Raw genomic sequence first — 13,916 nt, 5'->3', positions numbered from 1 at the left:
AAAAAATTGTAAAAAATAACAAATTTTAGATTTTAAAAAAGTTGACTTAAGTTGAATACAACATTTTTCTGAACAAAACTTCTAACTTGTGTTTTTAAGAAAATGTTCTATGAGCACTCCTTAGCATTTTCTTTTAAATATTTATCCATTTTTTAAGATTTGTTTGAGAGTTTAAAGGGAAAGGTTTTGAAAGAAAAATAAAATAAGTGGAAGAAACATATGACATTGGAAGGGGAGAGTCACAAGCTCATTTTTCTTTATAATAAAACAAAATTCTCCTTTTTAGAGAACTTCAAAACTAAATTAAAGGAGGATTTTGAAGGATTTATATATATATATTTATTCTTCAAGTTCACTTACTTTTGTTTTACTCAAAAAAAAAAAAAAATTACTTACTTTTGTTGATATAATATTTCTTTAAAAAAAATGAAATAATTTAGCACAACAATTAGAAAGAATAAAATTACCATAACAACCTCGAGAAGACAAAGTAAGTGAATTGAATTGTCTTCAAAGACACTTCATCGTTCGTGGCAGTACCCAGAGACGACCAGAAAAATCATAAACCGCAGTTCCAGTTTAACTCATTTCGCCTTAAAAAAAACAATCGAATTGAATTTTGATTGAGATCGTCGAAGAAAGAAGAAGAAGAAGATGGAATATCTTGGTATCGATTTGAGTTGTGCAATTGGATCTCTTCGTAACGGAAACATCCCTGAAAAAGATTGCTTGCTTCCTCTCATTTCCAAACTCCTCGGTTACGCCATCGTTGCCGCTTCCACCACCGTCAAACTCCCTCAGGCACGCACTCCTCTTCTCTCAATTTTCCGTTTCACTGTTGAGGAAAAGGAAAAATAAATTAATTATGAGATTTTGATAGTTTTGTAGTTTGTTACGCGCATGCAATGCTTAATTTTGCAATTGAATTGTTATAACTCTTTTTTTAGTGTTAATTCTTAGGTTTTATATGTTGTATTCATTAGTTTCGAAGGAAATCTTCATTTTCTGTTGATTTAAGCGTGATTAGTGTGATGATTGATTTTGCTTGAAAGGGAGTAGAATTTTTTTGTCTTGACCCTGGGAACCTAGAATTTTAGAGTTCAGCCAGATGTGAGGTAAGTAAAGTCATCAATTATTTTTTCATCTAGGGCTCGAACAAAAGAGAGAGAATGTAAACATGTTTAGATAAATTTAAGGAAAACTGAGTTAAATAATTAATTTGAGGCTCAAAGTTACATTTGGAGGCATAAACAATTGGAACTCTTGTACTCGAGAACACACAAACATTTGGTAAAATGAATACAAATATGCACTTAATGTCTGCACACTTTGAAATTGAACTAGAGTTTGTAATTGTGTTGATATTGTGAAGTGCAGATTTTGAAAATTTTGAAGCATCAAAGTGTCAGAGGACTTAGTATGTTGTCGTTTGAGCTTGAAGTTGTTGGATATACCATAGCACTGGCTTACTGTCTTCACAAAGGCCTGCCTTTTTCAGCTTATGGAGAATTGTTGTTTCTTTTGATCCAAGGTGTGTGCTAATGTTTTGCAATTTTGATTATTCTTTTGTCAGTATATGTTTTTTCATCATTCTTCCATTATGTTATATCATGCACTTTTAAACGGGATTGAGGGGAGGGTTGAATGAGAATGAGGTGTGACTAAAAAGTTGACTGAAAAAGAAATAGAATAAACAAAGATAATACGACAAGACAAAAGAAAGGCAAATTTTTGGGTGTTTTATTGGAATGCTATCTGATTGAATTGTTCGGCAGTAAAGTGCCAAGAAAAGCATGAGCCAAGTGCCTTGGTGGATGAGTAGACATGCTAGAGGAGATAAGAAATGAATAAATATATTTGATGAAAATGGGGATGTTATTAGTTCTAGTAACAAACAAATTAAAAATTCTCACATAAGATGATTCGGTAGTCATGTGGAAAAAGGCCAATAGAGATCCCAATAAGGATAGCAGATCATGTGGACACTAGTAGTATAACAAACAAAGGTAGAGGTGGATCAAGTAAACTCTTAAAGGAAATGTAGGTTTTAATTCAAATGGCCTTAGAGATGTAGGCTGCATGGCCATGTCATCTGAAAGGTCTTAGCTTCTTTAAAGGTTAAACCAAATTTACACCTCAGCCTTTATATGAGATCAACCGGCCAATTGACTGTGTTTGAATATTTCTTTTTCAAACATTCTCTCTATTCTTACTTGGTGGAATTGTATATAGGCCAAATACATCTTTTGGTCCTTTAAGTTTGACAAAACTACCAGGTTAGTCCTTTAAGTTTTTTAAGTTTCAAATAGGTCCTTATTACCCTTTTAAGGACCTATTTGAAACTTAAAAACTTTAAAAACTTCAAATAAGTGTATTAAATTAACAACTTAAAGGACCTATTTGAAACTTAAAAAAACTTAAAGGACCTATTTGAAACTTAAAAAAACTTAAAGAACTTATTTGAAACTTAACAAACTTAAAAGGTCTAACATAGTATTTTTGTCAAACTTAAAGGACCAAAAGAGTTATTTTGCCTTGTATATGTATTACTTTGTCCTGCTGTATTCTGTTGATGATTTTGACTAATTTTACATACTGAATTGCTGATATTCCTGCTTGCTCATGAAATATAGGCTGTAGATCATGCAACTTGTACATCTCTATCTTTTGTTAGATATATCTTGTTCTTCCATTTACGTGAATTAGTTTAACTTACTTCGTCCTCTCCGTTTCTGATACAGCTCTTGTATTGGTTGCCATAATCTACTACTATTCTCAACCTATTAGTACAGTCACATGGATTCGGCCATTGATGTATCCTACTTGTTTGCTGAAGCACTGAATTTTCATTCTCATATTATGCAATTTAATCAAATATTCTCGATCATTTCCTTGATAAATTGGTTTTCAGATATTGTGCTGTAGCACCCACAATCTTAGCTGGTAAAATTGATCCTGTCCTCTTTGAGGCCTTGTATGTGAGTAATAACTTTATGTTCAACATTTATTTACTTATGCTGCTGAAATTTTTCTCCTATTGTCTCTGCAGTATTCATCTGTCGTCTATTCATGCTGTCAAACCTTTTAGCCTTTATTTTATAATAATTAGTAATCTATAAGGTTCTCTATGGCCAATATTTTTTTATGTGAATATGATCTTTTGCAGGCATCGCAGCATGCAATATTTCTGTGTGCAAGGATCCCACAAATATTCCAAAACTTTTCTGTAAGTAGAAACATGAACGCCCGTTCTGTATTCATGCTATATTGTGTTGGAGAAAATACCTAGTTGTCATGAAATTTATAAACTTATCTGTTTTATAGTTTTTACTTGCATATATGATACTTGATTCTCCAGCCAAAAGGGCTATACTTTTTCCCTTTAAAGCAACTGGTAAATGAGTTATTTTGTTGTACAGTTAATGATGATCTACTTGAAACTAGTTAGATACATGGTTGGTTGTCAAACTTTGAAGTTAACAAATACAATCATACAAGTTTCCAGCTCAGTATTAAAATTGAGCTAACTTGCTTACAAAATTGTTTTATGTAAATTTGGGTAGATTTGCATAGGAATCACAAATTTACAACATAATGGTTATTTGTCCTGGTACTAGCCTAAATTTCATGTTTTGCGAAAAACCCCAAACAAAACGATGATAAGGCTCCACAGTGCACAAAACTTCGATCTCACCCAATGTAGTCAGGAACGAGTTTCTACGTAGGTTCGATTGGCTGGTGAAGGGACGTAAAGTCGGGGAACGTAACACGGTTCGTAAGAACCCACTCAAGGGCAAAATTGTAATTTCTCATACACGCACACACAATCATATTAATATATAATACAAAAAAACATAGAACTCATAAGTACATTAAACTTAATTAATAAGTCATAATCAGAGATTGAAAACGAAACAGAAACAGAGTACTGGAAAGGAAGTGAAGGAAAGGAAAACAGAGTTTAAGTGAGGAAAACGAAAAAGGAAGTGAAGAATGAGAGAGAACTATGGGAAACCGGGCTACAGAGAGAACAACGGCGAGAAATTCGCCAGAAAAATGCCATGGCCGCCGTTCCTGTATTTTAGGGTTAGGTGAGGAAGATTGAGAAAAATTGAATTTCTAGGTTTTAATTAATTTATTAAAACCGGGATATTTTGACCCGACCCGGTTCGGGAAGCCCAAATCAATTTTGCCAAGCCCAGCTCGTTTTTTTTAACGTTCCTGCTTCAGGAACTCGTTCCTGACCACAAACATGGGGAAAACGAATCGTAGCAAGCTCGAAGCACGTTTTGCTGTGGGAAGCACGTAGGAACGGACGAACCTACGTGCCAGCACTCGTTCCTGACTACCTTGATCTCACCTATTGTGAGTTGTAGCTAGGGCTGGACATCGGACGGATAGGGTCGGATTTCGGTCCCAATCCCTCAATCCGGACAAGCCGACGGTGATAGAATGACAGCCCATTTCCGTCCAACTGAATGATCGGTTTTTTCGGTGTCGGTTTGACGGTTTTCGCGGTTCGATAGCGTCGGTTTTTCGTTCAAACAAAATTTGATAAAAAAAAAAAACTGCAAATCCAGATCTTCAGAGAAAAAAACAAACTCCACAAATTGATTTTCAAAGAATAATTCAAATGTGTTAACTTCAGAAGCAAAACTTAAGATCCAGTCTGAAATACAAAAGATTTGGTCAGATCTGAAAGATGGAAGAAGGGATATGTGGTTAAAATGAGAAGAGAAGATGAAGAAGAAAATACAACCCACACAAATGAGTTTTAGACAGAAAATAACAGAAGAAAACAGAAATGTTATAATTTTAGAGGAGATGAATTAGAAAGAAAAGCTGAGATTCTGATGGGGATCGTCGCCGGAATTAATGGTGAACGGTTGAGAAGGAGAGAATGGAAGTGAAAAGACGAAACTGAGTTCCTGAAAAAAAATTCTTGTCACAACAAAACGGTATCGTTCCAATAATTTACATAAATATAAATAATTAATATAATATATATAACATGGACGGACGGGTTCGGATTTCGTTGGGCTGGATTAGCCCAACCGAAACCAACCTTTATTAACCAATACAACCCATTGATCAGAACCCGTTTCAACCGACGGACCCGGATGACCCGACCGAATTCAAACGGTTAAAACGGGCCGAACGGATTTGGGCGGTTTGGGCCAATCTTGTCCAGCCCTAGTTGTAGCACTAAACTCCACGAATGTATCAACGTGAACCATCTGCAAAGAAGGTGAATGAGTTTTATTGAGTCTCAACCCCATAGCTCCCAGATTAAACGAAGTGAATAAGCAAAAAACATGAACAAACCCATCTTTGCAAGTTCGCAATAAATCCAACTTGCCAACAAGGCCAATGCCCTGATGAGCTGAAAGTCTGAAACCTAGCTCTACTGAGATAAATCTAGCTCCAACTAGGGGATTTCGATCCCAAGATTATTTGTCTCAGTAATTTTGAACCTTGGTCAATTTGTATGTCAATTTTGAACTTAGGGTCTGTTTGTTTGAAGTTTACCAAATTTATTCATTGGAATAACATTCCTTGGAATATAAAGATGGGAATTTTATTCCAAGGTATTTAGGAAAAATATGTTCGGTTAACTTTATAACATTCCTAGGAACCATAAAAATAGGGATTATAATAGGTAACTATATATAAATTTATTCTCATCTCCATGGGAACTTTATTCCCACCTTTTTCCTTGGGAAAATTTTTCTATTCCCAGGAACATTTTATACCCGGGAATAAAATTTAGTAAACTTGTAACAAACATAGGCATATATATTTCTATCATTTTATTCCTGGGAATCAACAAATATAACTTGAAACAAACACACCCTTAGTATACTTGTGTGCTGAATTGTCAAAATATCTTGTAATTTGTGAATTTGTCCATCATTTTTGAATTGTTCTGGTCTGGTCATGTGGATAGAATATTTATTAGAAGTTTTTTTTTTTTAAGGTTGAATAACTACTATGTACATACTGTTAAATTATGCTTTTGATATTGTGATATATGCTTTAAAAGTTACTTTTGTATTAAGTAAACTCTTCCAAATTTACAAATTGAGCCTACATACATTTCATGAGTTTGTGTAGACCCTTGAGTTTGACAACATTGATTACATGACAAACATGATTTTTATGTATGCTGTGTTGCCATTCTTTCTGCATTTTGAAGAAAACTAGGAGCTTTTATTCCTCTTGTAATGATAGGCTAGAATCTGTCAACTCTGTTAATGTGGATATGCTGAATTTATTTATTTTTTCAAAATGTTTGGACTAATGAAGTATATCAGCTATTTGTTTTTCACCATTCTTATTTGTCACTGATAACCCTGGTTTGAGCAGAATAAAAGTACAGGGGAGCTCAGCTTCTTAACTTCTTTTATGAACTTTGGAGGCTCAATGGGTAAGCCAGTAAATCTTTAGTACAACAAAGACTGCAGTTTTCGTTTGCTGGAATGGAATACTAATTTTTTTGTTTATGTTTGTTGCAGTTAGAGTATTCACCACCATCCAAGAAAATGCCCCAAAAAGCGGTAGCCTTTCTTCTTAATTTGTTTTCATCATCATTTCTCTTGTTGTGGTGATTGTCATCAATGAATATTAATTCAGTTTTTGGTGTTAATACTAATAGTAATGCTTAAGAAAGTAATGACCTATTCAACTTTTGTGTGTAGAAACATTTATTTGTTTTAAAAACCAAAATATGTTTGCAGGACGTCCCTATCTCAATTTTTTCTGCAGAAAAATGGAAACAATTTGAGAATATATTCCCCATTTGCCTCATTTTTTATTCTGATTTTGTGGTATTGTGTTCATGAAATTGCTATCTTCACCTATACTTGGCTTGATAACTTTTTTTCCATCTCACGAAAGTTACATCTAACTCTTCTGTGGAAGACAAGTGGGTGGTCCTCTACCCCTTGTGAAATTACACACTTTTTTTTGTGAACTTATTAGAAATTAAGCTTGAGAAATCCCAACAATACGAGGCTCTTTTTCCTTTTGTTTTATGGGTTCTTACACTTCTTATATCTTAACTTTCTTGGCAGTAACTATTTTTGTGATTGTGTGATTGTAGACCAAAAGGTGTTTTAGCTGGTCCTGAATAAATAAGAACTGTCTAATTTTCATGCTTTGATTGGGAATAATTTTCATGCTTTGGTATTGGCGATTGAAAAAGATAGTAGTAGATATTGTTAACTCTGCTCACATCAGAACAAGCGTTTGTGCCTGTTTGGTTTAGATTTCTGTGGAGGCTAATGGGAAAAAACCACATTCCCATGCACTTTTTACCAAATCAAAGAATTGTAGCCTTGGTCCAACTCAAGTTCAAGAGCCTTCCCAAATGCCATAACAGACAGGCACATTTTGTGATTTTGGAAAACTGGTTCTAAAAATGATTTTCCCATTCACATGCCCCCTCTTTCTATGAAACTGTTCTTAAATCTGCATTTGAAAATTAGAAGACAAAACTAGTCAGACTATTTGTGGTTGAAGGGTTGTGTGAAACACTTTGTATTGAGTGTTAGGATTTGGCTTTTCATTTTTTGGTAGAAAATTTAAATTGTAGTTTTGGGAGGGAGAGAGAGTAAGCAGTTCTATTGCAAGATTTATGATCCCTTATACCATAAAACATGGATCCCTATTTAATGGAATTTGTGAATTTCCCTCTTAAGAAGGGAAACTCATTTTTCTTAAGGATGAGTCTACGGAGAACTTTACCTCTTGTTCATTAGGTTCAACAGAGATGCTTAATAATTATCTTTAACAAGTCATATACATATACAGATCTCTTGGATGATCTAATGAATAAGATAGTAGATCACTTGACAACTCAAGCTCTCTACAGACTAGCTTTTCTTTATCCTTTTGAAGCAGAAAACCCGAAGTTCATTTTTTTATGCTTATATATACTTGTGTGTATAGTACTCAGAAAGTAGTTCCCATTTCATGTTTGTTACCACTATTGAAAGCACTTTCATAACCACATTATTTCTATCATTTTGTTGAGGAAATTGAACATATTCTACCAAGTTTTTATTGTTCCATTATTTCAAAACACACTTTTGGGATTGTGTCTGCTTAGGGATCTGGCAATTTTAATTAGCAAATCTTTTTTTTTTTTTGGAAAATTATGTCTTCCATCTCTTGACTTACAAAGTTCTGGGTACATTTCAGTCTTTTTGACATTTATGTGTATACAGTACATTTATTCTTTTACTGTTAATTGTGACCGTCTCCTTAATTCTATTGAAGTTCTACTGGGCTATGGAATTGGTGTTGCAACGAATTTTACAATCTTGAGTCAGATAGTGATCTACCAAAAGCCCCAGGCTGCGAAAGAGAAGAAAGTGAAATAGAAGAACTATATGGAGTTCTCCATATTCCTTCATCCTGTTCAACTCTCAACAGGTGCTGCTGCATGCACAGGCGATACACAGAATTTTATCAGTCTTAAATTAACCCACTGAACTTTACGGATTTTCATGTGCTGATGGGTGGACCATTTTATGGTAGCCAAGGGTGCATAAGTAACAGGTGTATTTTGTCATCATATTTTAGAACCTGTAATTCTTATGCATGATTATTTTGTCGTTGTCAATCACGTGATAATTTAAAAGATGCCTGCTGGTTCGTTGTAAGAATATCTTATCGTTCTTGATTCTCTTTATATGTTTATGTGATTCATTACTCACTCAAGCTAGTTGGTCCTTGTGGGATGAATCAATTTGGCAATATATATGCATGCTGCTGTACTTGATGAAATGATGGCAGAGTAGAACGGAAGAGCTTTTAGTTGGGCTCATAATAAAGGTAGTATTCCATTCGCATGCTTACGAGTGAGAAACTTTTTGTGGGAAGAAAAAAATGATATCATTACGAAATTATTCATATCATAAAATTTTGGTGAATTCGTAAATTTCTTGAGTATTTAGAAAAACATTCATATTTTTAGAATATCTAACTGAATCGTGCTTGTTTTTTTTTTTTTTTTTTGGAAATCAGTGCATATTTCAATTTGTTAAAAAAAAACTTGGCCTCTTAAATTAGGAAAATGAATTTGGATCTGCCAAACTTTGCAAGCATCAAGGGAGGAATGAAACTTGTTCGCAGTGCAAAAATATTCTACGTATATTCTACTGTCATCAACGAGGGATACATTCCACAAAAAAAAAAAAGAGGGATATCAATCAAATTTCCTAACATCAAACCTATATATAGCTATCCTCATCATCAGAAGGATGCAGGTTTGCGAGCAATATGCTTATTTTAGACGTGTAGCAATTATGCTTTTATTTTGAAGAAGCAAGGAGACAAAAGACTGGGCAATTTGCATCCAACTTCGTGTGTTAGACTCAATTTACTAAAGCCAAAACAAGAGCTGTACTATGCTAATTTTAATAATCAAAAAATGCTTTACTCTTTAGCTCAAAACATGTCATATCACAATTGACGTGTATATCACAATTGTGACCGAGTCAAATGCACAAGAGATCTTTTGTTGCCTCTCAAAGCATATCCAATGGAGAGCCCTTAACAAGTTCCTCAAGAAGAGCTTAATAAAAATATGTATATATTAAAATTAAAAGATGCATCTCTATGTGCAATCTCAAAAGTTGGTTGCTGAACATTAAAAAATGAATTTATGTGAAAAACTTCCAGTTATATAAAAACAAATACAAATGAGGATAGAAAAATTGAAGATAAAAAAAGTAAATAAGTTAATTATGAGTTATTTAAATGCAGTCGCCATTGGAGTAAAAACTGGTTGAGTTTGGTTAAATTTTTGGGTCGATGTCCGTAAAGAGTTAGTTAAGCAATCCATTTAATTCCTCACTATTAAAGATCCTTTCAAGAGTCATACACATTTGAATGTCGCATGCACCCAATATATAACATGAAAAACAGATATCTTCTGCCATTTACTACCAGACATCTGATACAATACTATAGTTTGATGAAACATGGATACAACAATCATAATTCATACAAAAACCAAACAACCTTAACCTCTATGATCCTATACACACTGTTGTTTCCAGTCCTTCAAATCTTAGAATCCAGTCAAGAGACGAATCAAACAAACAATGTATAATCTACGCAGGATGAGTGAGAGGAAAAATGCCATTGACACTTCAACCGTGAAGATTCAATTCAAAAGGCAATAAACATCACACGGCATAAATATCAAATGTTAAGTACAACATATAGAAAATCAAATGATACAGAACAATAATAATATCGAAAAATGGTCAAAGACAACAAGCTTCCTTATGCTCTTGTCTCTAACCATGGCGGGCACTAGTGCTACCACCTGACCATCTTCTCAAAGTGCTAGCTACAATTTTCCTCCCGGACAATAGCCCTAACCTTTGCTTGAACGAACTTGATCGAACAGTACTTCTCGATGCAATATTTGCCGATGTAGATGCTGCGGAGCCAGGCATTGAAGGAAATTCAATCCCATTGTCTTGTGCTCCACCATCACTAGCACTAGCATCTTGAAGTTCTGCTTCGACCGCATCCAAGTTAACAGCAACAGAAACCCTAGTGTGCCTCAACCAATCCCCACCTTCAGGGGTAACACCCTTACACTTCTTAACCTTCACTTTCACCAAATTGGGACAACCATTTGCCAAAGCTTCCATCCCAAGATCAGAAACAGGACAACTCTTGATGCAAAGTTTCTTCAAAGCCAAACACTTTGCAGCAATGCAAGATATCTCAGGATCACCAACAGTATCACTTGCACACAAAGCCAATCTCTCTAGATTCGGGCAATTCGATGCCAACATTTCCAAACTCACTCTCGTAGGGTTAACACCAATAAGCACCAATTCTTGCAAATTAGGGCAAAACTTTGCAACCGCAATTAACCCTTCATCGCCAATCCGATTTGCCTTCCATCCATCAATATGTAGCTTCCTTAACAACTTGCATCTTTCAGCTATCGCAACAAGTCCCATATCAGTACACTCAGGTGTCTTAACAAGATGCAAAATCTCCAAATTTGAACAATTCGAAATAGCTTGCAAGCCAATATCACTAATCTGAAGCCTCTCAAAATGAACCTCAACAATCATACTCGCCACTCTTTCCGCCATAAGTGTAAAAAGCGTATCCCAATCACCCGAACATCGAAAAAGCTTCAAAGTCTTCAAATTCTTAGCACCTAAAATCAACGAACCAAAACACTGTCCATTATAAAGCTCCTTCAAACAAATCGTCTTCAACGACGCCGCGGCCACACCCGGTCCAATCGGCTCAGCCACAGCAGTCTCCGCAATTCCCCTAAGCCTTTTCACCGACAATTCCTCCAGTGCGGCGCAGTTTTCAAGCACGGCGTTCATACCTTTAGATCCAAAAGTACAAGATCCACACGATAATTTCCTCAAACCCTTGCAATTCTTAGCAAAAGCTTCCATTCCTGCATCCGTAAGTTCACGACACGCGCGGAGCTTAAGGCGCGTGAGATTAGGACAACGCTCAGAGATTATAACAAGCGCTTCATCTCTAATACTCACAGATCTACGATCACACTTCAACGCTAATTTCGTCACTGAATCAAATCGATTAAACAGGGAAGGAATTACCGGAAGAAGATCGAGCTTTGCGTTCAACGAAAGCCGTTGACGACTCTGTCCTTCAACGTGAAGCCACCGCCGGCAAACGAGTGAACACTGATTCCGATCAGAGGGATTCAGCGACTGAAACACAATCGCTAAACACTCATCAGGTAGATCTGATATATAATCGGAGTTTCCGATTCCATCGTTACCGTCGCCGTCAACCGGATCTGCAACATCGTCGCCGTCGTCGGTGGAGATCATCGGAGAAACCAAGGCGGTGGATCTGGTGGTTTTCGTAGATCGGTTGCCTGCGCTTTCCCGGCGGTTGGTTCCGGTGACCGTGGAAGCTGCTTGGCCCATCCACGGTTGATATTGAACTATCGGTGAAATGAACGGTTAAGATTGAAAGAAGCTTTGTTTCTTAACAGAAACTATAACTATGTGTGAGTTTCATCATCTTTGTATTGTTTTTTTTGGATTTCAGAGACTGAAAATGCGGATTTGAAATTAATGTTGAATTTGATTATTTTTCTTTGGTTGTGCTGTGTTTGGTGTGAGACTCGATATAGATGGAGAAAGTAATTAGGTGTCGGGGAGCCCATTGGATTTCTGTGGGGTGTTGAGTTGTTTTGTGACACGTGGAAGTAAGATGGAAAATGCAGGCCGTTGTGGTGAAAGATGATAGGGACTGGAAGTAGAGGACACGACGGAACGGAAGCCATGAAAGAAAAGTGGACTTCAACTTTGTTGCGTTTACTTTAGGATAATGCTAATTAATGTTTAGAGTGTTTATTTTAAATTGCGAAAATAATTAAAGCTTAAATATTTGATTTGTTTATTTATTTTGTTTTTGTAGATAGACGAAATGACAAAACCATTATAAACTCACATACATAAATGGAGGTACCGAAGTTCGAACCCCAATCATGGCATTCAGCCTAACAATTTCGACATTTTATCAGTTTAATTAAGACTTCTGGATAAATATATATCTTTTTTAAAGAATAATGTTTTAATTTAAAATCCTTACAGAGTGTCTCGGACATCCGTTAACAAAACGTTTTACATTATACTATTTATTGAAAGAATGTCACGTCTTTGCTCTAATCTAAAATATGAACAAACACTCACTAAATTTATAATATAAATTAGATTAATCGGTTTTTTTTTTTTTGACACAAGATTAATCGGTTATTGATAAGCTTAAAAAAAATACACATAATTGAGATGGGAGATAATGTACAATAGACATGAACCATAATTTAAAAAAAACATATTCTATTTTAGGTAAAATCTAATAAAAAATGGTTGAGATTCTCTTTATCAAAAGATTTAAATATTTTTAGGTACTACGAGTACATCTTGAGTCGGAGACAAACACTTATTAAAAGAACTAATAATTAATAATTGAGCAAATGATTTAAATGGAAAATGCTTTTTTTAAAAATATTTTGGGCTTCCACCATTTGATGAGGTTGCATTTTGTGTGATCATAATATAGGTAGGAATAAAAATTATATATGTAGATGGAAAATTCGTCATTTACGACCTGTTTAGTTTGAGAGAGAGAGCTAAGAAATTGTCCATTTTTTTCGTTTGAAACACGAGAGAAACACGTGCGAGAGACAAAACCAGTGCGGGTCCCACACCTTTTTTCTTCCTCTCTAACCTGGGAAGAAAACAGAGAGAAAGCTTCACTAATTCATTTTTCCATTAATACCCTTGTTTCTCTGTAAATAATGGAAAGAAGCTTCTTCTCTACTCTTTGGGATTTTCCTTTTTAGTGGCAAAAAAAAATTACAGAATAATCTTGTCTTGTATCTGTGAAACAAATCGATAGAAGACAAAGGTTAAAAACAAATTGGAGTTTAATAATAGCAATCTTTGTGTTTAGAGAGAGAGAAGTTAATCGACTCGTAGAAGGAGAAGTTAATATCAACAAAAACGTGATTGTGGCTGAGACGAAAGGAAAAACGTGTCTGGATACCATGAACATGATGGTCTTTGGGTTAACTATGGATATTTATAAGTTGATTTATTCAATTAAATTTAAAACTAAAAGTTATAATAACAATATTTACCAATTCAAATTTATAATTTCTAATGTAATCTAATATTTTACTTTCAATTAAAAAAATAATCTAATTGGTTAAATTACTAGAAAATTGATTTAAGTTCTTTAAAAAATTAAATAAATGGCTCAAGAAATATTAAATTAATTTTTATATAAGGCTTTTCACTTAGGGGTATTTTGGTACATTTCAAAATAATCAACACTTATTTCTTCCCTATCTCGTCAATATTTCTCTTATACCAAACAAC

At 34.7% G+C, this 13,916-nt stretch overlaps 2 protein-coding genes across 2 annotated transcripts; one reads left to right on the top strand and one right to left on the bottom strand.

Annotated features, from left to right (window-relative positions):
- Nucleotides 1-506: 506 nt before the first annotated feature.
- LOC11420388 (mannose-P-dolichol utilization defect 1 protein homolog 2) lies at nucleotides 507-8,748 on the top strand. Its single transcript, XM_003589081.4, has 8 exons — nucleotides 507-801; nucleotides 1,378-1,531; nucleotides 2,742-2,814; nucleotides 2,912-2,978; nucleotides 3,167-3,226; nucleotides 6,367-6,427; nucleotides 6,516-6,557; nucleotides 8,281-8,748. Exons 1-8 carry the CDS (start codon nucleotides 655-657, stop codon nucleotides 8,382-8,384), a joined length of 708 nt encoding a protein of 235 aa, XP_003589129.1. The 5' UTR covers nucleotides 507-654; the 3' UTR covers nucleotides 8,385-8,748.
- A 1,170-nt stretch (nucleotides 8,749-9,918) lies between these two features.
- Nucleotides 9,919-12,154, bottom strand: LOC11420387 (F-box protein At1g47056). The gene has a single exon (XM_003589080.4). The coding sequence runs from the start codon at nucleotides 11,952-11,954 to the stop codon at nucleotides 10,311-10,313; it is 1,644 nt and encodes a 547-aa protein (XP_003589128.1). The 5' UTR covers nucleotides 11,955-12,154; the 3' UTR covers nucleotides 9,919-10,310.
- Nucleotides 12,155-13,916: the final 1,762 nt, after the last annotated feature.

Source organism: Medicago truncatula, chromosome 1, assembly GCF_003473485.1.
Source record: "Medicago truncatula cultivar Jemalong A17 chromosome 1, MtrunA17r5.0-ANR, whole genome shotgun sequence".
Taxonomy (NCBI): Eukaryota; Viridiplantae; Streptophyta; class Magnoliopsida; order Fabales; family Fabaceae; genus Medicago; species Medicago truncatula.
The sequence above is the reverse complement of the archived record's forward strand: the minus strand, read 5'-3'. Positions and strand labels throughout refer to the sequence as shown.